This window comes from Lycorma delicatula, chromosome 2, assembly GCF_047948215.1.
Source record: "Lycorma delicatula isolate Av1 chromosome 2, ASM4794821v1, whole genome shotgun sequence".
Taxonomy (NCBI): Eukaryota; Metazoa; Arthropoda; class Insecta; order Hemiptera; family Fulgoridae; genus Lycorma; species Lycorma delicatula.
The window spans coordinates 238,462,148-238,484,879 of NC_134456.1; the positions used below are offsets into that span (position 1 = coordinate 238,462,148).

A 22,732-nucleotide genomic window follows, 5' to 3' on the forward strand; every position below is an offset into this window, starting at 1 on the left:
GTAATTGCCAACACCCAATTTAAAAATCATAATAGAAGAATATACACTTGGAAAAAGCCAGGCGATATTGGAAGGTATCAGATAGATTATATCATGGTTAAGCAAAGATTTAGAAATCAACTCGTTGACTGCAAAACTTACCCTGGAGCAGACATTGATAGCGACCATAATTTGGTGATAATGAAATGTAGATTGGGGTTTAAAAACCTGAAGAAAAGGTGTCAGATGAATCGGTGGAATTTAGAGAAGCTTGAGGAAGAGGAGGTAAAGAAGATTTTTGAGGAGGACATCGCAAGAGGTCTGAGTAAAAAAGATAAGGTAGAAAATGTAGAAGAAGAATGGGAGAATGTTAAAAAGGAAATTCTTAAATCAGCAGAAGCAAACTTAGGCGGAATAAAGAGAACCGGTAGAAAACCTTGGGTTTCAGACGATATATTGCAGCTGATGGATGAACGTAGAAAATATAAGAATGCTAGTGATGAAGAAAGTAAAAGGATCTATCGGAAATTAAGAAATGCTATAAACAGGAAGTGCAAACTGGTGAAAGAAGAGTGGATTAAAGAAAAGTGTTCAGAAGTGGAAAGAGAAATGAACATTGGTAAAATAGACGGAGCATACAGGAAAGTTAAGAAAAATTTTGGGGTACATAAATTAATGTGTTAAACAAAGATGGTACACCAATATATAATACGAAAGGTAAAGTCGATAGATGGGTGGAATATATTGAAGAGTTATACGGAGGAAATGAATTAGAAAATGGTGTTATAGAGGAAGAAGAGGAAGTTGAGGAGGATGAAATGGGAGAAACAATACTGAGATCTGAATTTAAGAGAGCATTAAAAGATTTAAATGGCAGAAAGGCTCCTGGAATAGACGGAATACCTGTAGAATTACTGCGCAGTGCAGGTAAGGAAGCGATTGATAGATTATACAAACTGGTGTGTAATATTTATGAAAATGGGGAATTTCCATCAGACTTCAAAAAAAGTGTTATAGTTATGATACCAAAGAAAGCAGGGGCAGATAAATGTGAAGAATACAGAACAATTAGTTTAACTAGTCATGCATCAAAAATCTTAACTAGAATTTTATACAGAAGAATTGAGAGGAGAGTGGAAGAAGTGTTAGGAGAAGACCAATTTGGTTTCAGGAAAAGTATAGGGACAAGGGAAGCAATTTTAGGCCTCAGATTAATAGTAGAAGTAAGATTAAAGAAAAACAAACCAACATACTTGGCGTTTATAGACCTAGAAAAGGCTTTCGATAACGTAGACTGGAATAAAATGTTCAGCATTTTAAAAAAAATTAGGGTTCAAATACAGAGATAGAAGAACAATTGCTAACATGTACAGGAACCAAACAGCAACAATAACAATTGAAGAACATAAGAAAGAAGCCCTAATAAGAAAGGGAGTCCGACAAGGATGTTCCCTATCTCCGTTACTTTTTAATCTTTACATGGAACTAGCAGTTAATGATGTTAAAGAACAATTTAGATTCGGAGTAACAGTACAAGGTGAAAAGATAAAGATGCTACGATTTGCTGATGATGTAGTAATTCTAGCCGAGAGTAAAAAGGATTTAGAAGAAACAATGAACGGCATAGATGAAGTCCTACGCAAGAACTATCGCATGAAAATAAACAAGAACAAAACAAAAGTAATGAAATGTAGTAGAAATAACAAAGATGGACCGCTGAGTGTGAAAATAGGAGGAGAAAAGATTATGGAGGTAGAAGAATTTTGTTATTTGGGAAGTAAAATTACTAAAGATGGACGAAGCAGGAGCGATATAAAATGCCGAATAGCACAAGCTAAACGAGCCTTCAGTAAGAAATATAATTTGTTTACATCAAAAATTAATTTAAATGTCAGGAAAAGATTTTTGAAAGTGTATGTTTGGAGTGTCGCTTTATATGGAAGTGAAACTTGGACAATCGGAGTATCTGAGAAGAAAAGATTAGAAGCTTTTGAAATGTGGTGCTATAGGAGAATGTTAAAAATCAGATGGGTGGATAAAGTGACAAATGAAGAGGTATTGCGGCAAATAGACGAAGAAAGAAGCATTTGGAAAAATATAGTTAAAAGAAGAGACAGACTTATAGGTCACATACTAAGGCATCCTGGAATAGTCGCTTTAATATTGGAAGGACAGGTAGAAGGGAAAAATTGTGTAGGCAGGCCACGTTTGGAGTATGTAAAACAAATTGTTGGGGATGTAGGATGTAGAGGGTATACTGAAATGAAACGACTAGCACTAGATAGGGAATCTTGGAGAGCTGCATCAAACCAGTCAAATGACTGAAGACAAAAAAAAAAAAAAAAATAATTTTTGAATAATAGAATACTTGAAACTTTTTATACTAAAGAGACCAAAAACTTTCCTGACCAATGATACTTGGATTACATGAATAAGAGGAAGCATAGGCAGAGTTTAGTTTTCTAAATTAAACAGTATTATTTCCTAATAAAAGAGTAGGATGACATAATGTATAAAATACATATATAAATTAAAAATGTTAACTTATCATTGTGTTTACATTTACGCTGACATACAGACCGCCGACCAATTTATCTATAGAGTTGCCCAAATGCAGGAGCTAAACTTTTCCATTGGAGACTTTCAGTTTTGTTCATGAACAAAACTGAAAGTCTCGCCAATTTAACTCTACAGATAAGTTGGTCGGTCTGTAGCTCGGAGAAAATTCATCCAAGGTCTGTAATGTTTCACGTTAAACCAACAGCTATGTGCCCTGACACAGCCTTACCCAATTTAAAAAAAATTGTTTTAATGCATAATGAAATGTATTTTTTAGTGGTTTGCAGTCGTTTTACAGCAATAACATTTGATAATCATATATTTAGATTTAAAAACCATCATCATAAGTATTTGTGACTGGATTTTAGTACCTAGAGTAATCTTAAATAAGAAATAAACTACTATTTATTTTGTCATTTTGACCCTAGGCAATATTTATATGCATTTTATACCGATTTTAATAAAAATAGGAGCTCTATAATTTGAGCTGTACTTCTTTATTGTGGTCCTTTCATCAGTACATTGATTTTGATATTATTTATTGTGCACTGTTTCTCTGGTGATCCAATATAACTCTGGATAATGTAATGGAAATTTGCTTAAAGACAAATTACATTGTGCAGATGGTTTAATTACTTTGTATCATCATTGATTTGTGTGGAAAAGTTATAGTGTAATACTGTGTAAGCTGATATCATTCTGATCAGTATTTCAGAAAAAAGAAAGAAGATTCACAATTCAGAAAGAAGAAACCGATCGGAAGGTCCGATTGGTCACGAAATTAAAACCACAGTGAAAATTAAAAAAAATTATTTGTAACAAGTACTTACATAGTTACACTATTTCTCTACATAGTCGCCAGTCCGATTTAGAAATTTGTCGTAGCGTGGTAACAACTTTCCAATACCCTCGTCATAGAACGGAGCCGCCTGTGTTTTCAGCCATGTTTCTACGCTGGTCTGCAGCTCGATATCTGTGCCAAAATGGTGTCCTAACCAGCGTTTCATGTGATGTTTGTTTGGTTTCAATTAACCACACATCTCAGTAATGGTCAAACTGAGACTGTACAAGACTACACTTCATTTACATTCATACATATCATACTCTGAAGTATTATCTGAACGGTAATTACCGAAGACTAAACAGGAAAAATAAAAAAAAAGGTATACTTATGAGTGTATACCATGTATGAGGTATACGTGTTTTCACATAATTTATCATAATACCAAAATAAGCGCTAGTATAGCTTCCCAGAAGACTATCTAATACCATATGTTAAGTATCGTTGTTAGTGCGTGTTTTACATCAATGACTTGTTTAGTTAAATATAAGATAAGAGGTTATGTTTATTTTTGATGTTCGATTACTTTGTAATTTAATATTTCCTGAACAAATTAAAAAGTCCTGATGGTTTGTATATAAATAGCTGAAGATCAGTGATATTGTTTAATATTCTAACTGTGAAGTTGTATATTATTTTGTACTTCGGTTTCGATGTTGAAATGGAATCTTTTATTTTGGGAAAACTGCCTTTTGTTGTGAATAACGATGAAATATCACTGCACGTCATTTCTTCTGAAATATATGTATTAAGGATTACAGATGATAGACACGTTTCGCTTTATAGTTTTAGTGTTAAAAATTCTAACTCTCAATCCTTTCAGTTGATTTGGGAAAATACTGCAGTAGTTAGAGACTGGTAACTTCATTATATTAACAGTTGATTATTATTTAAGTTATGTTTTTAAGCATGCATTTCTTTCAATTATAATTCTGTTAGTTTAGAAAGTAAAATATTAATTATCTTCATCTGAATCAATGAAACATTTTTCTTTTGTTTGATTGGATTGCATGTATTATGGAACACCTTTTTTTTTGTTTAAATCTCGCCAATATTTATGTAATATATCTGTGAAGTGTATCTTGATAGTTTTAAATATAGTTTTATTGGCTAGATTTTTTTTAAACAAGTGAAATTCTCGTAAAAATTTAACTTGTTCATATTATAAAAGGGCAAAATTCTTTAAGGTACAACAGTTGTATTGTTATTTTTAGCAATGGGTAAGTGGTATAAATATAAGTAATCTATAGCCAACTTTTTTCTTACAAAAGATTTTACTGAGTAATTAATAAATTTACTTTCTACATGTGTGTAAAATATATTTATAGTATATTTAAAATATATCCTTTTTAGTCCCTTTTATAGCCATATAAAAGGGATTAGCCATATTTTAACAATAGGATGATTACATATTAATTCAACAAGTATTTATTGAATTGCAATTTCTAGTTTTTATGAAATTTGATATATGGTCACATAACCTTATTTTTAAGCACTAACAATTTTTTTGGATTAATTTTTTTATTTAGGCAATTTTAAATTTAACTAACAGAAAAAACTGAAACTTTTGATGTATTTCTCCCCAGTTTCATTCTTATTTTAAGTATTGCAAAGTGTGTACACAGGAAGAAAGATTAGAGGGAATTATTTTTTTGTACTCGTGTTTTATTACTAGAGTAAATGTAATGTTGAATTATATTTACTTTTTTGTTTGTTTTTTCCTTGTAACTCTCTCATGCCAGCAGTACTAGTAAAACAAGTTATGTAGTTCCGACAATCTTTCACAATGGCTGCCAAGTTGGAGAATTTTAAAAGATCAGCTTTTAATCTTCCAAATTCATGTTCAGGAATGATGAAATTCTGAAATTTATCACATTCAGTACTCTTTTATACCTTTAAAATCATTTTGTGACTCAAGGTGTTGGGGTCAATCCATTTGAAGTGTTCCAAAAAAACAAGCCGGTTGCTTGACCAATTCAAAAACAAATTGAAATTTACCCACTGTTTCCTACATGTCTCATGACCTTAAAACTAAATTTTTTTATATAAGCAGTTTACCTGTGGTGGCCATTTTTGTTATGGTTTGCACACTTATTTTTTGTGGTTGTAAGGGTCTTAGCTAAAAAACTATTGGCCCTGGAAGGATGAAACTAAACACAATTTAATCATATTTTCTCAAGGTAAATAATTGGTTCAGTGGCATATTTACCTATTTCTCTTCTTTCTATGAGAAAATTACCAGTAAAGTTGAACATAAAAAACAGTGAAATTTCACTTTAGGTAATTTTTTTCAAGAGGCAGGGATGGCATACAGAGTTTAAATTTTGTTATATGTAGGTATATGTTAATAGTTTTACTAAATAATGTTAATGGTAATATACTTACCCCTAAAATTTTATGAATTTTGAAAAATAATTTAAAAAAAAATTCAAATTTTAGCTTCAAATTACTTCTGGTGATAAAAATCTAAAATTTGCACAACTTGCAGTGTTTTTGTAGATTTTTATGGTAAATAAAAATGTTTTTTGTGTATTTTACTAATAAAAAAGTTATAACCTCTCAAAAATCATGAAAAACTTGTTAAAAACCATTTTGACTCTGTAAATAAGTGCTCTTGTTATATTTAGCCCCTATGTTGTTGAAGTTCACATTTTTTAAATTATTAATCATAGGTCATAATTTAATGATAACCAATACTAATAACCTAATACAATTTTCATTAATAAATGCTTGTAAAACCTACCCAAACTGAGATTTCCATTAGTAGGCTACATATTTTTTCAAGAATTCATTTTTATTTTTATATTGGTTTATTTTTGAAAGTCTTTTTAATTATTTTTCAATGAAATAGCCTGTTTTTGTAGGAATGAAAGTTTATTATTTAGTGTGGTTAACCAACAGCTGTGATATCTCCTGATAATTCTCTTAAAATTGTGTGAGAACAACCCATCATTGTAGTTAGTTCATGTGATGTAAACTTTCTCTGGACTTTACAGATCGGTACCCACAGTTTGTCTTGTTGAGACTTTTGAAATGATGTATGTGGTCCAGCTGGGTGAAAAAATGAACCTGCACGTCGTCATTTTCGAGGCTAATATCTACCACTTCTCCTGTGATACACACAAGCAATAGAGTTTTTTCCTTAAGTGAAAGTGGTACAATACTAGACACAGGGTGGTCTTCATAGCCCTTTGAGACTAAAGTAAAGTAACATCTTACAATGCCTTTTGAAATAGGAATATACTTGTGGTAACTTCTAGTATCAACAGTTCTTTCACAGCAGTCAAAACTAACGAGTTTCTGAAATCTTAGCTATCTCATCTGATTTAATAAAAAAAAATACTTGATGTTTTTCAGCATGCGATTACAAAATTAATATATTTCATCAACGTTTAGTATCTGACTGTTTAATGGCCTTTGCAGGCTTGCCTTTAACACCTTTTGTTTTGTTGTTCCTCCCACACCAACATAGGCGTTTTTCCCATGGGATGATCCAAAGAAGTGCCATTCGACTTCAAGGTCAAAATATTTTCTGTGACTGCACAAATTAGCAAAATTCTTTTTATTTTTATACTGACTTGAAGCACCATTAGTAAAATAGATGAGTTTTTTAATGTTCTGATGTACTTCCTTCATATGGTCTGTTAAAAGTTTTTAAAAGCAATTAAATGTTGCTGTATTGTGCTTCAAGTGATCACTTAAAATACAGATACTTTTGTAATACATCATTTTCCTTGAAATAGAACGTGAATTGTAGCATGGCTGTTGACTCAATGGAAGCTTTGTATCTTATTTTGAACGAGATGAAAAGTCTGCCAACACCAAGCATTCTTCTTCACCTAATTCTGATTTTTTTCTTCTTGAAAAATTGAGCTTGAGATTTTGACATGAAATAGTATGTTTTCAGTTTTTCCAATTTTTCCACTAATAATTCGAAAAACTCATCTGTGGTCAGATAAACAGTAATCATCTCTGCCCTAGCAGTTGCTACCACTGTTTGTACATTATTGCATTTGGCAACACATTATACTCTTCAGAAAAGTTAAGCATGTCAATCACTGCCTGCTTACCTAGACAGCACACATTCATCATACAGCTGTAGTTAAACTTTTCACAAACAAAGATGTCTATTAAGTCCTTATAATCAACATTAAGTTTGGGACCATCAGTTATGAGTTTGATGTTATGGTGGTAGGGGCAGACACAAACTGTACGAATCCTGGATGCACCAGCCAAGTTACACCATTTTGGATGGAGTTCAGAGAATTTTGATTTTCCAGTTTTTCTCTCAGGGTTTTCATTTTTAAGGGAGACATTCATTTTAGTTTATCAGAACAAGGCGCTTTTGCTTATGTACTTTGACACCATTAACACACGTACTAACACAATCCTTTTTACCAGGAAACAACCTGCTATTATTGTCATCTTCATAACACACCTTTTTTAATTGTGTTGTTGCTAATTCCTGTTTTATGTCTTTTACATAACTTCGATAGAGTACCTTAATCATTAACTAATTCTCTAATAAGTCTAACCAAATGCTCAGACACACTGAACTGTGGTATTAAATTAGATCTGGCCCAAAATTGGGGAAGTAAACTGATAATTTTAACCTGATCTTCTTTGGAAGGAAGAACACATTTTTCTTTTAGTTTTAAAATAAGGTAATCATATTCATGTGAAGAAGATTCAGCAGGATTTTCATTTTCAGAAATCAAAAGACAATTCAAGACTCTTTTTTAATTTTTCAGATACCTTATTTACGAGGATTATTTTTTTTCAAGGTCCGATCGGTCACGAAATTAAAACTACAGTGAAAATAAAAAAAATTTTATTTGTAACAAGTAATTACATAGTTACACTATTTCTCTACATAGTCGCCACTCCGATTTAGAAATTTGTCATAGCGTGGTACCAACTTTCCAATACCCTCGTCATAGAACGGAGCCGCCTGTGTTTTCAGCCATGTTTCTACGCTGGTCTGCAGCTCGATATCTGTGCCAAAATGTTGTCCTCCTAACCAGCGTTTCATGTGATAAAAGGTGAAAATCGGATGGAGCCAAGTCCGGGCTGTATGGTGGGTGATCAAACACATCCCATCGAAAACGCTGCAGGAGCTTCTTTGTTACAGCTGCAGTGTGAGGCCGAGCATTGTCATGAAGAAACACAATGCCTGATGACAACATTCCTCTCCGCTTATTCTGAATTGCCCTTCGTAGACGATGAAGAGTCACGCAGTATGAGGGTGCAGTGATGGTCGTGCCACGTTCCATGAATTCCACCAAGAGAACTCCATTCCGGTCCCAGAACACAGTAGCAATACACTTTCTGTTGGAGAAGGTTCGCTTGAACTTCTTTGATTTACTGGGAGAATGAGTATGCATCCACTGTTTCGATTGTTCTTTTGTTTCTTCAGTTTCGAAATGGACCCATGTCTCTTCCCCTGTGATAATTTTGTTAAAAAAATCTTCTCCTTCATTGTGGTAGCGCTGAAGATACATTAGGAAGGCGTCCATTCTCATTGTTTTGTAATGGTCGGACAGCATCTTGGGAACCAATCTCGCACACAGTTTGCGGTACTGAAGTCTCTCATTCACAATGGTGTAGAGAGCTGACCTTGAAATTTCAGGTTGAGTGATTCGCTCAATACAGAAATTGTGAACCGATGATTTTCTCGAATTGCCTCATCCACTCGTTCAACGAGATCATCGGTTGACACTCGCTTCCTTCCCTGACCGCCTGCATCATGAACATCTGTACGTCTTGCTTTAAAGTTCCTGCACCATTGCCGCACTTTGCTGTCACCCATTGAAGTTTCACCGTACACATTACTTATTTGTTGATGAATATCAGCTGCATTACACCCCTCAGCCTGAAGAAATCGAATTACCACACGCACTTCATACTTGGTGGGAGATGTTATTATTGTAGACATGTTTATGTACTACCTGCATGTTCAGAAATAAACAAAGTGACACGGCGTGATTGAAGGCCATGCTATAGATGCTGCGCATCGCATAGGTTCATCCGATCATTATTTTGTGACCGATCCGACCTTGAAAAAAAATAACCCTGGTATTTTAAATTTTAATGTTGATGGCCTTAGATCGGTGCATAATTTTTTAATTTTGATGGAGTGATGCACCCAAAATGCTACAAGCAGCATTTGATTGTTCAATATTGTGATGTGGGGCAATGCATTGCTCTTAGTTTTTGCATTCATGTAGTTCTTTGTTCTGCTGAGAAAAAATACTTTTGAAACAGTTAATACAAAGAGACTTTTCAGGAACTAAATTTAAGTTTGGAAAAATCTGTTGTTTAATAGCTTGCTCCTAACGTTATTTGCCTTAAGTTTTTCTTAACTGCCTTTTTATGAGTTTTCAAAGGGTCACAACAGAACTGTCCATACAGGTAACTGAATTTTGACAAAAACGTTTTTTCATGTATATTTACAAACACTAGTGACATATGAATTAACATGTAAAAATATAAGTTGTTGGTTTTCATCACTAAATTCACAAATTTTAATGAGTTCTTTTGGCACTGTACCATACACGATTTTATGACACTCTTCATTCACATATATTTCTATGGAACATTGTGCTTCCTTTGTTTTATGTGAAATTACTTGAAAGTAATGTAAAAATTTAACCGATTTTAAAATTTGCAGATATAGTATTATTAAGTAAAACTTATTTATTAATTATTTATTATTATTAAACTTATTATTAAACTTATTAAACTTATTATTATTTATTAAACTTATTATTTATTTAATAAACACTTTTAAACAGGATGAAATTGAGACACTCAGTAAAGATACGAAGAGGTCGCAGACTAATGTCAGACTGACGAGTCTGTAATTGTAAAGCTAAGTGATGCAACAAGCATAAATTAGCATGTTGCAACATGAATTTTCCTGACCAACGGAAAGACTTCAGGCACCTGCTATAACATGAACACTGCGGTTGAATGGTTCAAACAAGTCTATTTTAATTATAGTAAGTATAAAAATATTATATAGTGCCAAGAAGACAAGAAACCTTCTTGGAGCACTTATTCAGTGAATAAAAATAACAGGTTTTTCATGATTTTTGAGAGGTTATAACTTTTTTATTAGAACAAATCACAGAAACATTTTTATTTGCTACAAAAATCTACAAAAGCACTGCAGGTTGTGCAATTTTGAGATTTTTATGACCAGCCCCATCAGAGTAATTTGAACCCAAAATTTGAATTTAAAAAAAATTAGTTTTCAAAAATTCATATAAATTTAGCGGTAAGTATATCACCATTAATATTAGTTATGGTAAAACTACTAACGTATAACTATGTAAAAATATAATTACAACTCTGTATGCCATCCTTGCCTGTTGACAAAAATTGCCAAAAGTGAAATTTCACTGTTTTTCATGTTCAACTTTATTCGTAATTTTCTCACAGAAAGAAGAGAGATAGGTAAATAAATCACTGGACCAATCCTTTAACTTGAGAAAATATGATTAAATTGTGTTAGTTTCATCCTTTCACGACCAATAGTTTTTTAGTTATGATATTTTCTGTAAACCATTAGTCACAAAAGTAGGTGTGTACACCATAACAATAATGGCCTCCACAGGTAAACTGCTTAAATAAAAAAGTTAAAAAAAAAATTGTTTTAAGATCATGAGTCACATAGGAAACAAGTGGGTAAGTTTTAATTTTTTTTTTAATTGGTCAAACAACCATCCTTGGGCACTTCAAATGGATTGACCCATTGAGTAGTTTTTTTTTGCCAGGTGATATCAACTTATATTATAAGCTTGAAGCTTAAACAAGAAGTCAGTGAACAAATCTTCATTTTTTTAATATGTTGGTTTATACTAATAATGATACGATTTGGAAATTTACTGAAATTTTGTACATGATACTACTTATTTACTGGAACTTTGACCCCCAACTTGCCTAACGACCTATTGCTTTGTTAGAAACAAACATTATTCTTGTATTTTGGAGCTTTATAAAATTATTTATGTTTCAGGAACAAAGTATTTATGAATACAAAAAAATTGTTCTTGTGTAAAAGATTGGTAATTATTTTACCAATTAACACTATTAGTGCAAGTTTTCATCAAATTAAAAAATGTTAATGCAACAAAATTTCTGAATATTTGCTGATATGGAATTATCCATAAATTTAAAAACTTTGTTGTGAACTAATTCCATCCACTGCTCATATTATATATTATCATATTATATAACTGCTTTTGAACCATACTGTTCAAGTTCACATTTTGAGAAATCGCTTTACCTCAGTCATACTTGCTTAGGTTGAAGTTTAAAGAGTCATCAGTGAAATCATCAGAAACTCTTAATAATTCATTTTCATCATCTTTTTTCATATTCCATAAAAGCATAGGATTTAGTACAGCATCTTCTTTCTAAAATCTTCCAGCTGTTACATGTCCTAAAGTCATGAGTTTCAAGAAAGTTGTTATACGAGGTGCTACCCAAAAGTTTGGGGAATTTTACCATAAAAATAAAATAGCTTACCATAACTTATAATTTCCACTGTCTCCTTCAAAGTAATCCCCTTGGGCATTGATACAGTGATCCCAGCGTTTTTCCTATGATTCCACGCATCCCTGGAAGTCTGCAGGTATAAGTGTTAGAAGCACGTTCTGCGTTTCTTCCTGAATCTCCTCAATTGTGTTAAAACGACGGTCTTTCAATTGAAACTTTATTTTCGGAAAGAGAAAAAAGTCGCACGGGGCAAGGTCAGGCGAATAGGGTGGGTGGGGAATCACTACTGTCATTTTGGAAGCCAAGAAATTCCGAATGGCTAGCGATGTGTGCACGGGTGAATTGTCATGGTGCAGAATCCAGCTGTTGTTACCCCACAGATCTGAATGTTTGCGCCTAATGCTTTCACGTAACTGCTTCAAAACTTCACAATAGAACATCCCATTGGCAGTTTGATCAAGAGGAATAAATTCCTTATGGATAATACCTTTGATGTTGAAAAAAACATCATGGACTTCACGTTGCTGTGAACTTGGCATGCTTTTTTTGGCCGCGGTGAACTTGGCGACTTCCACTGCGATGACTGCTGCTTAGTTTCAGGGTCATACCCGTATACCCATGTCTCATAACCGGTTATGATGTTGGAGATGAAGTTAGGGTCATCACTTGCTGAATTTTTCATTTCACTACAGACAGCTACGCGATTTTGTTTCTGATCGCTGTTCAACAGTCTCGGTACGAATTTTGCAGCAATGCGTCTCATGTTCAAATTGTTCGACAAGATGCGTTGCACGGACCCATATGACATTTGTACGATTGCACAAACATCATAGATTGTTTATCTACGATCTGCAACAATAGCCTCTTGCACTTTCATGATGTTTTCCGGTGTTGCCCTTGTTGATGGTCTTCCTGAAAGCTCATCGTCATCAACTGTCGTTCGTTCATCTTTGAATCGTTTGTACCACAAAAAGGTTTTACTTTTACTCATAGCATTGTCACCAAATGCTTCCACAAGCATGCGATGGGTTTCTCCACCAGTTTTTTTAAGCATGAAGCAAAATTTGATGCAGGTTCTTTGCTCTTTAAAATCAGCCATTTAGAACTTTGCTGAGCAGTAAAACACAACGTTACACAACCGCACGGAAGTCAACAATGCAGCCTCTCACCGTCACAGCTGTTGGAACACTGATTCACAAAGAGTACTGTTAGACACATCTAGTGGCAGCAGGTCGTACCAGCAGTGGTTCACGTGCAAAATTAAAATTCCCCAAACTTTTGGGTAGCACCTCATATGTTTTGGCTGTGGTGTGCTCCTTATTGGTTTTATTCATTTTCCATTTTGGTGTTATCAAATGCATAAAAAACTTAATAAATTGAACTGAATTTTTTTCTGAGCACAGAATAGATGAGAACTAACTTCTACCAGAGTTTCATATCCTGTGAATCATAATTTGTAAATTATGAGTTTAATTTGTAAATTTATAGTTTTGTAAATGGTACATATATTTGTATGTGATACTCTGTTGTAAACTTATAAAACCAGTAGAGCATATCTAATTTATTGTATAATGAATGTTTTACTGTGTAACACTATATGCTAATTGCTAGTTAACTAGTTGCTCTTAAGTTCAACTGAACCAAATATCTCTTTGACTTGTTTCAAGCATGCAGCACCATCCTTACTGAATGTTTTCTTCAAGAATACTCTAATCAATAATACAAGTAAATGTATAATGTTTAATTTCTTTATAAAGTAAATAAATATTTTTGTAAAAAATTATTAAAAAATTTGCATTAAATAAAAAAATTGTAATACTTTTTTAAATTAAAATTAATATACAGAAAATATGGTAATTTTTTATTGCTTCATCATTCTGAGATATAACTGTCACTATTCTAATGATAGATTAGCTACCAGTCTGTATTTCACATGAATGGTTCTTAAAAAAAAATTGAGAACAATGGACACACACACACACACACACACACACGCGCGTATTAGTATGTTAGCAAAACATGGTAATGACATGAATAGTAGCATTTGAAAAACAGTTAGTTTGAAAAACATATAAAAATTTAGATTGACCTAGGTATACAATTACATGCAGACTTTGTCAAGAATGCGAAGATTTGGTTTTGGTTTACTTTTATTTATTTTGCAGTTTTCCAATTGGCTTTACTAACTGTCTAGACCTGGGATCTGTTTATAAAAAGCTCTTAATGTTATTAAAATTAGTATAGCAATCAATTATATAAAATAATAAAAAGGAAATGATAAAATAAACTTATTAGAGGTTGAATAAATCCTCTCGGGCTGTAGTTGACATCTAAGTATGCTATTCTTACATCCTAAAAATATGTGCGTCTAATGTAAACATAACCTAAGCAAATTATCAGATAACTTGGTGATAAATTCTTCTCACTTGATTGGGGGTTTGCCTACCAAAACCATAACTTGAGCCACTTATCACTGCTATATTAATAGAAGTTATACCACTGTTGACATCCAGTTTTGATCATAACCAGGTCTACTTTTTCAAGCCATCTGTTAGCGGTCTTTTGCAGGGCCATCTGTTAGCTGTGTTCTTGAAAAAATAAATTATAAAAAACATAATTGGAACACATGCTGATTTGAAAGTTATTGCTATTTTGTTAGGCATGCATTTAGGCTATACTTAGTTCATGTGTTTTCTTTATGAATGGGACAGCCAAGTTAGGGAAAACATGTTACCAAAGAGTGGTAGAAACGAGACAGCTTAAGTCCAAATGCGAAAAATATTCATGAGTTCTTAGTTGAAACCAAAAAATTATTTTTACCCCTTCATCATATCAAGCTAGTACTAATGAAAAATTTTGTAAATGTAATGAAGAAGGATAGTCCTGGATTTTTGTATGTCAGGCAGAAATTTCTGAATGTAAGTGAAGAAGGAAAAATGAAAGAAGGAATATTTGTTGGTCCTCAAATAAAAAAGATTGTCAAAGGTGATGTATTTAATTCAATATGTACAATGTACAGCTTGGGCTTCATTTAAAGACGTTTGCAAAAGTTTCCTTGGTAAACAAAATCTGACAATTACCATGACATTGTTAATCAACTTCTTACTTCATACAGAGGTATGGGATGTAATATATCTTTGAAAATACATTTCCTCCACTCGCATCTGGATTTTTGTGTAGAGGTTACACCACAAAGAGATAGAGAGTAGAGATGTAACATTCAGTGGGAATATGAAAAAATAAATTATAAAGTGTTGTCTAGCAATTTATCAGGGAGAGTCAGTAATATTTGCCCTACTTTTTAGGAAACAGAATATCTTTTATAAAAGGAAATGAGAAAATAGTGTTTGTAAGAATGTTTAATTAAATTTGTTTAAGGTCATAGCTTTTATAGCTTTCTTACTTTTAAGTATATTCTGAAATCTTATTAAAACAATATTAAATCACTCTTTATATTAATTAACTTCATTTAAGTATTTGAACCATGCTAGAAATTTATTATCTGATATTTTCTTGGAAACATCAATTCATGTTGTCAAAACGTTATAGAAGTACTGCATTATAACACTTTCATTATAGGTAAACTATCTGTTAGTGATGATCAGCAAAAAAATCATCTAATTTTGACAAATGCATAAAGATGAATGAACTTAAATTAACCTTTTTACCCAAGTTAGTAAATGTTAATTTTTTTCTTACTGAAATTTGATATATCATGTAGGAATAAGTAAATAATCATTGCTATTTACTTACAGATTACATATACTGGCGGCCGATTCATCTAATGTTTAATTATTTTAAATATAAAATGCCAGCACTTCATTATACACCTTACATTTAATAAATTGTATTTATTAAATATTAAAATGCGTATTTAGTATCAACTAATATATATCAACGTTATAACAGTTTTCATGGAAATGAGGAAAAATAACATCATTAGTGGAAAAATGTTACATTAGATGTTTATTGGCTTCATAAATTGTAGAATGTAATTTTACCTTTTTTTATACTTTTTAACATTTTAGATAGGAAAATATTGTGAAAGCAGTCCTTTATTTTAGCCAAACTGGAAAAATTTAAATATTTACAAACTTTTAATTTATACGTGTAGAATCTTTTGTTATTTACTGTATGTCTGATTTTACTGATGTACTATTTTTTCACAGCCCATCAATAATTTTCTCCAACTTTTAGTCATTATTTTCATTTAAGAATGAGTTTAAGTATTATGTGTGAGGTTAGATTGCTCAAGTTCTCAAGGTATCCCTGATTAGACTGAAAATGCCACTTAAATGTCCATGAATTCTTAATGCTAAATAAACAAACTTCATGATTAAAAAAGACCAATGAATTAATTTTGGAAATGAAAGTAAATAATCACTATCTTTGAATAAAGTGCTAATTTACTTGTGCTTAATTTAATAAAATATGTTTGATAGTTAATGTTGTTGTAAACAGAATGTTGCAAAGATGGTAATGCTAAATGTGGGTTCTATTTTAAAAGTTAGTCTATGAATGAAAAATTCTGATTTTTATATATGAAAAAAAATTAATTATAAACCTCATCATTTTTTTATAAATATATACTGATATAATAAAAATAGAAAAAACAATCTCAATAAATGCTATTATTTTTAATTTAATAAGAACTAAAATGCCATGATATTAAACTGTCAAAACAATAAACAGTTGAAAAATTACTCTGCGCTATTCAAAATTAGTGTTGATGTACATTAATTTTTTAAGTGCATTAAAAATACTCTTACTTTTATTGTTTTGTGCTGCAAGTTTAACCTTTAGTATGCGGCATTGTTAGTTAAGCATAGTATACAGTGCTATTTAACTATTCTGTACAATTTCTAAGGTTTAACTGTGCTATTAACTGTAAACAACTTAAGCATTTCCTCTAATAAAATAGAGCCTAAAATTTTATAAAAGTCTGTAACCATGTTGATTGTTCTTCGATTAAATGGGTGATTGGCAAAACTGTGTAATGAGATTTACATACTCAAGTTGCATATTGTTAGAATTTACTGAGTTTATAAGGTAACCTTTTACTTTTATAGAGTACATTCTATTGCCTAAATTTAAATTTTGTCACTTGTTAGATATAACCAGTCGAGACTTATGGAGGACTTTACTAAAAACATTCAGCTATCATTAACTACTGTAATACTCATAAGTGATGAGAAGAGACAGAAAATTATTACGGAGCTCTATTTCAGAACATGGGGTAAGCTTTAATTTTATATCTAATTATTTTTATTTGGAAACTATTATTTACAATTTTAAGCTGGATTCCTGAATGTTAGGTTAATGAAAGATATCCTTTATATTAAATTTTAAGAAAACATGCAAAGAAGGGTTATATATTTTATAACCTTTCTAGAGGGTTAAGTAGAGGGTGTATGAATTAGAAAAATATTTTACTTAATAGAAATAAAATAGCATTAGTAAATTTAAAACCATTGTTTTGTACTACTTAACTGATCTTGGTTAACGAAAATTGATATTTTATTTATACATGGCAATCGCAGCATAAAATTGTCTGTATTATTTTATGGTTAAAAATTTTATGTGAACACAAATTTATGATTTAAGTTTTAATTTTATTTCTATTCTAGCAGTATGACCTAAGGCATGCTTTCGCATGGATTTTAACAAGAATGATAAGCTGAAAGGGATTATATGTAAAATTGCCTTACTTTTGCCAAGAATTGAATCTGAAACTAACTGTTCTATAAGCCAGCATGCCAACCAGTACAACTTCTGGCTGGCCATTTTTTATATCATTTAAATATAAAAACCATAAAAATTAATTTTACTGATTTTTAAAGAACTGGTGGCTTATGAATGAGAAAAAAGTTTTAGTTAATGCAAATGAAATAACTTTAGTAATTTTGAAACCGCTGTATTGTACTACTTAACTGGTCTTGTTTAATGAAAATTTACAACTGTAGTTAAATTATTATTGTTATTATCAGCTTAGAGTTCTGCAGGGTCTCTCTTCTTTTACTTCACCTGTAGATCAAATACGCATTATATTTTTTTGGACATTGGAATTACCTATTGATAATGATGGTGGAAGAGGTGTTGATTTTTTAGGTCCTTTAATTCACAGCACTAAGATTTTCCCTTAAAATTTAGCAGATCATGCAAACCCGTATTTGACTCAAGCTCTTGATTAAGATTGATTAACCTCATGTTTGCTATTAAAATTGTTATTCCTCATGATCTCATATATATGAGATTATGATCTCATATTAGTATATGTGAATATAAGATCTCATTATCTTATTTTAGATTTGTTCCCAAATATATTTAATCTTTTGATTACGAATGATTTCCCTTGGTAAAAATTCTTCTCCTTCAGACTGGTAGAGCAAAAATTTATATTGATAAAGAACGTAATTAGTAGCTATGGATTTTTTTTTGTTTGACCTGTTTATTTTTACATAATTTTGGAGCCCTAGTCATTAGATTTGTCTACAGGTGATGAGAAGGGGACAAGTGTAAAATGAGGATATGCATTCTTTTTGCACTGGAATATTCATAGTTCTTTGGAGATAAATGTAATAACATGTCTAGAATGAGGCTATCTCTCAAAAGGAAAAAGAAAGAGAATTTATTGCTTATGTCAACTTTGTCAATAGTTGAATAAAAATTAAAAAAATATGTAGAAAATAATACGAGGGTCATTAAAATATAAACCGAAATTTGTTTACATATCTTTATTGATTACATCTTTTCATAATTATTTGATTATATCTTTATTAGATAAAATTACAAATAAATTACCTTATTTTTCTTCCTAGTTTCCTTCAACAGAAAATCATTTTCTCCACAGGTAGCTTTCTAATCCCCTCATAAAAAAAAAAAACAAGATGGCCCAACAACCAGTTGCACATATAATTGACTGCAGAATTGTCTTTGAATCTTTCCTCTTCTAAAACTTCTTTCAGCAAACCAAACATGTGGAAATCATATGATGACAAGTGTGAACTGTATGATGGCTGTTCAAAAGGCGTCCAATGAATTTTAGCAAGTTTATCCTGAGTCTGAGCTGCTGTATGTGGCTGTGCATTGTTGTGGCATAGGACATTGTGAAGTGGTTGCTGGCATCATTTCTTGTGATAAGTAGCTCTGACGTCATCCAACGCTGCATTCACCATCCTTCATTCCTGCAGGGAATCAATGAACAGCACCTTTTGAATCCCAAAACACAGTTCCCAGAATCTCCAGCTGACGAGCATTTTTTGGCCTTGATCTATGGGCTCTCCCCATTTTTCCACTACTCCATATTTGCTCTCTTGCTTTCTGGGGTGTAGTGATGGATCTATGTTTCATTGCAGGACACAATACGTTCCAAAAATTCCTCTTCTTCTTTCTCAAAGTGATTCAGAAGTCGCTGACAGATGTCTTTCTGATCATTTCTTCCACAAGGTCATGAACAGTCTGAATGTTGTTGAATAGTGATGCTGGTCTACAGATAGACATTCATGACTTTCCTTTTCCACTGCATCATGGCCCCTTGAAAATATTTTGGCCCAATCAAACACTTGAGTTTTTGACAGGATAGCATCTCTGAACTGTGCCTGGAGTTAAGTCAAAATTTTGGAGGATTTGACACCTTCAATGGTGAGAAATTTAATTATAATTCATTGTGCAATAGACAATGGTACCTCCTGCTCAGACATTCTGTTACAGATGTGGGGACATGACCTACAGGTGCAGGTGGCCAGTTGCTCTCCTCCATACATAACAAACTAATTACCTGATGCAGGTTCTTTGCTCTTTAAAATCAGCCATTTAGAACTTTGCTGAGCAGTAAAACACAACGTTACACAACCGCACGGAAGTCAACAATGCAGCCTCTCACCGTCACAGCTGTTGGAACACTGATTCACAAAGAGTACTGTTAGACACATCTAGTGGCAGCAGGTCGTACCAGCAGTGGTTCACGTGCAAAATTAAAATTCCCCAAACTTTTGGGTAGCACCTCATATGTTTTGGCTGTGGTGTGCTCCTTATTGGTTTTATTCATTTTCCATTTTGGTGTTATCAAATGCATAAAAAACTTAATAAATTGAACTGAATTTTTTTCTGAGCACAGAATAGATGAGAACTAACTTCTACCAGAGTTTCATATCCTGTGAATCATAATTTGTAAATTATGAGTTTAATTTGTAAATTTATAGTTTTGTAAATGGTACATATATTTGTATGTGATACTCTGTTGTAAACTTATAAAACCAGTAGAGCATATCTAATTTATTGTATAATGAATGTTTTACTGTGTAACACTATATGCTAATTGCTAGTTAACTAGTTGCTCTTAAGTTCAACTGAACCAAATATCTCTTTGACTTGTTTCAAGCATGCAGCACCATCCTTACTGAATGTTTTCTTCAAGAATACTCTAATCAATAATACAAGTAAATGTATAATGTTTAATTTCTTTATAAAGTAAATAAATATTTTTGTAAAAAATTATTAAAAAATTTGCATTAAATAAAAAAATTGTAATACTTTTTTAAATTAAAATTAATATACAGAAAATATGGTAATTTTTTATTGCTTCATCATTCTGAGATATAACTGTCACTATTCTAATGATAGATTAGCTACCAGTCTGTATTTCACATGAATGGTTCTTAAAAAAAAATTGAGAACAATGGACACACACACACACACACGCGCGTATTAGTATGTTAGCAAAACATGGTAATGACATGAATAGTAGCATTTGAAAAACAGTTAGTTTGAAAAACATATAAAAATTTAGATTGACCTAGGTATACAATTACATGCAGACTTTGTCAAGAATGCGAAGATTTGGTTTTGGTTTACTTTTATTTATTTTGCAGTTTTCCAATTGGCTTTACTAACTGTCTAGACCTGGGATCTGTTTATAAAAAGCTCTTAATGTTATTAAAATTAGTATAGCAATCAATTATATAAAATAATAAAAAGGAAATGATAAAATAAACTTATTAGAGGTTGAATAAATCCTCTCGGGCTGTAGTTGACATCTAAGTATGCTATTCTTACATCCTAAAAATATGTGCGTCTAATGTAAACATAACCTAAGCAAATTATCAGATAACTTGGTGATAAATTCTTCTCACTTGATTGGGGGTTTGCCTACCAAAACCATAACTTGAGCCACTTATCACTGCTATATTAATAGAAGTTATACCACTGTTTTGACATCCAGTTTTGATCATAACCAGGTCTACTTTTTCAAGCCATCTGTTAGCGGTCTTTTGCAGGGCCATCTGTTAGCTGTGTTCTTGAAAAAATAAATTATAAAAAACATAATTGGAACACATGCTGATTTGAAAGTTATTGCTATTTTGTTAGGCATGCATTTAGGCTATACTTAGTTCATGTGTTTTCTTTATGAATGGGACAGCCAAGTTAGGGAAAACATGTTACCAAAGAGTGGTAGAAACGAGACAGCTTAAGTCCAAATGCGAAAAATATTCATGAGTTCTTAGTTGAAACCAAAAAATTATTTTTACCCCTTCATCATATCAAGCTAGTACTAATGAAAAATTTTGTAAATGTAATGAAGAAGGATAGTCCTGGATTTTTGTATGTCAGGCAGAAATTTCTGAATGTAAGTGAAGAAGGAAAAATGAAAGAAGGAATATTTGTTGGTCCTCAAATAAAAAAGATTGTCAAAGGTGATGTATTTAATTCAATATGTACAATGTACAGCTTGGGCTTCATTTAAAGACGTTTGCAAAAGTTTCCTTGGTAAACAAAATCTGACAATTACCATGACATTGTTAATCAACTTCTTACTTCATACAGAGGTATGGGATGTAATATATCTTTGAAAATACATTTCCTCCACTCGCATCTGGATTTTTGTGTAGAGGTTACACCACAAAGAGATAGAGAGTAGAGATGTAACATTCAGTGGGAATATGAAAAAATAAATTATAAAGTGTTGTCTAGCAATTTATCAGGGAGAGTCAGTAATATTTGCCCTACTTTTTAGGAAACAGAATATCTTTTATAAAAGGAAATGAGAAAATAGTGTTTGTAAGAATGTTTAATTAAATTTGTTTAAGGTCATAGCTTTTATAGCTTTCTTACTTTTAAGTATATTCTGAAATCTTATTAAAACAATATTAAATCACTCTTTATATTAATTAACTTCATTTAAGTATTTGAACCATGCTAGAAATTTATTATCTGATATTTTCTTGGAAACATCAATTCATGTTGTCAAAACGTTATAGAAGTACTGCATTATAACACTTTCATTATAGGTAAACTATCTGTTAGTGATGATCAGCAAAAAAATCATCTAATTTTGACAAATGCATAAAGATGAATGAACTTAAATTAACCTTTTTACCCAAGTTAGTAAATGTTAATTTTTTTCTTACTGAAATTTGATATATCATGTAGGAATAAGTAAATAATCATTGCTATTTACTTACAGATTACATATACTGGCGGCCGATTCATCTAATGTTTAATTATTTTAAATATAAAATGCCAGCACTTCATTATACACCTTACATTTAATAAATTGTATTTATTAAATATTAAAATGCGTATTTAGTATCAACTAATATATATCAACGTTATAACAGTTTTCATGGAAATGAGGAAAAATAACATCATTAGTGGAAAAATGTTACATTAGATGTTTATTGGCTTCATAAATTGTAGAATGTAATTTTACAAAAATTTATTTAAAAAAACTGCTATGATGCAATTTTTCAGTTGAAAAAAGTCATTCAATCATTTTTTTTTTCATTCAATATATTTAACCCTTGCACAATTTTTTTTTCAAATTTGATCAGTGCATATTTTTATGTATTAAAT

At 31.6% G+C, this 22,732-nt stretch overlaps 1 protein-coding gene and 1 pseudogene across 9 annotated transcripts in view; one reads left to right on the forward strand and one right to left on the reverse strand.

The window, feature by feature from the left end:
* LOC142319787 (pleckstrin homology domain-containing family G member 5-like) overlaps positions 1-3,700 on the reverse strand; it is an 88,953-nt pseudogene extending 85,253 nt beyond the window's left edge.
* A 135-nt stretch (positions 3,701-3,835) lies between these two features.
* LOC142319788 (uncharacterized) overlaps positions 3,836-22,732 on the forward strand; it is a 60,885-nt gene continuing 41,988 nt past the window's right edge. For 2 of the 9 annotated variants that reach the window (XM_075357469.1, XM_075357470.1), the window contains exons 1-3: positions 3,855-4,237; positions 10,174-10,380; positions 16,993-17,117. In XM_075357469.1, the coding sequence (XP_075213584.1) occupies positions 17,070-17,117 (48 nt within the window). In that variant the 5' untranslated portion in view covers positions 3,855-4,237; positions 10,174-10,380; positions 16,993-17,069. Of the gene's footprint in view, positions 4,238-10,173; positions 10,381-16,992; positions 17,118-22,732 lie in introns of those variants that run through there. The other 7 variants (XR_012755275.1, XR_012755273.1, XM_075357473.1 and 4 more) reach the window with 6 other exon arrangements.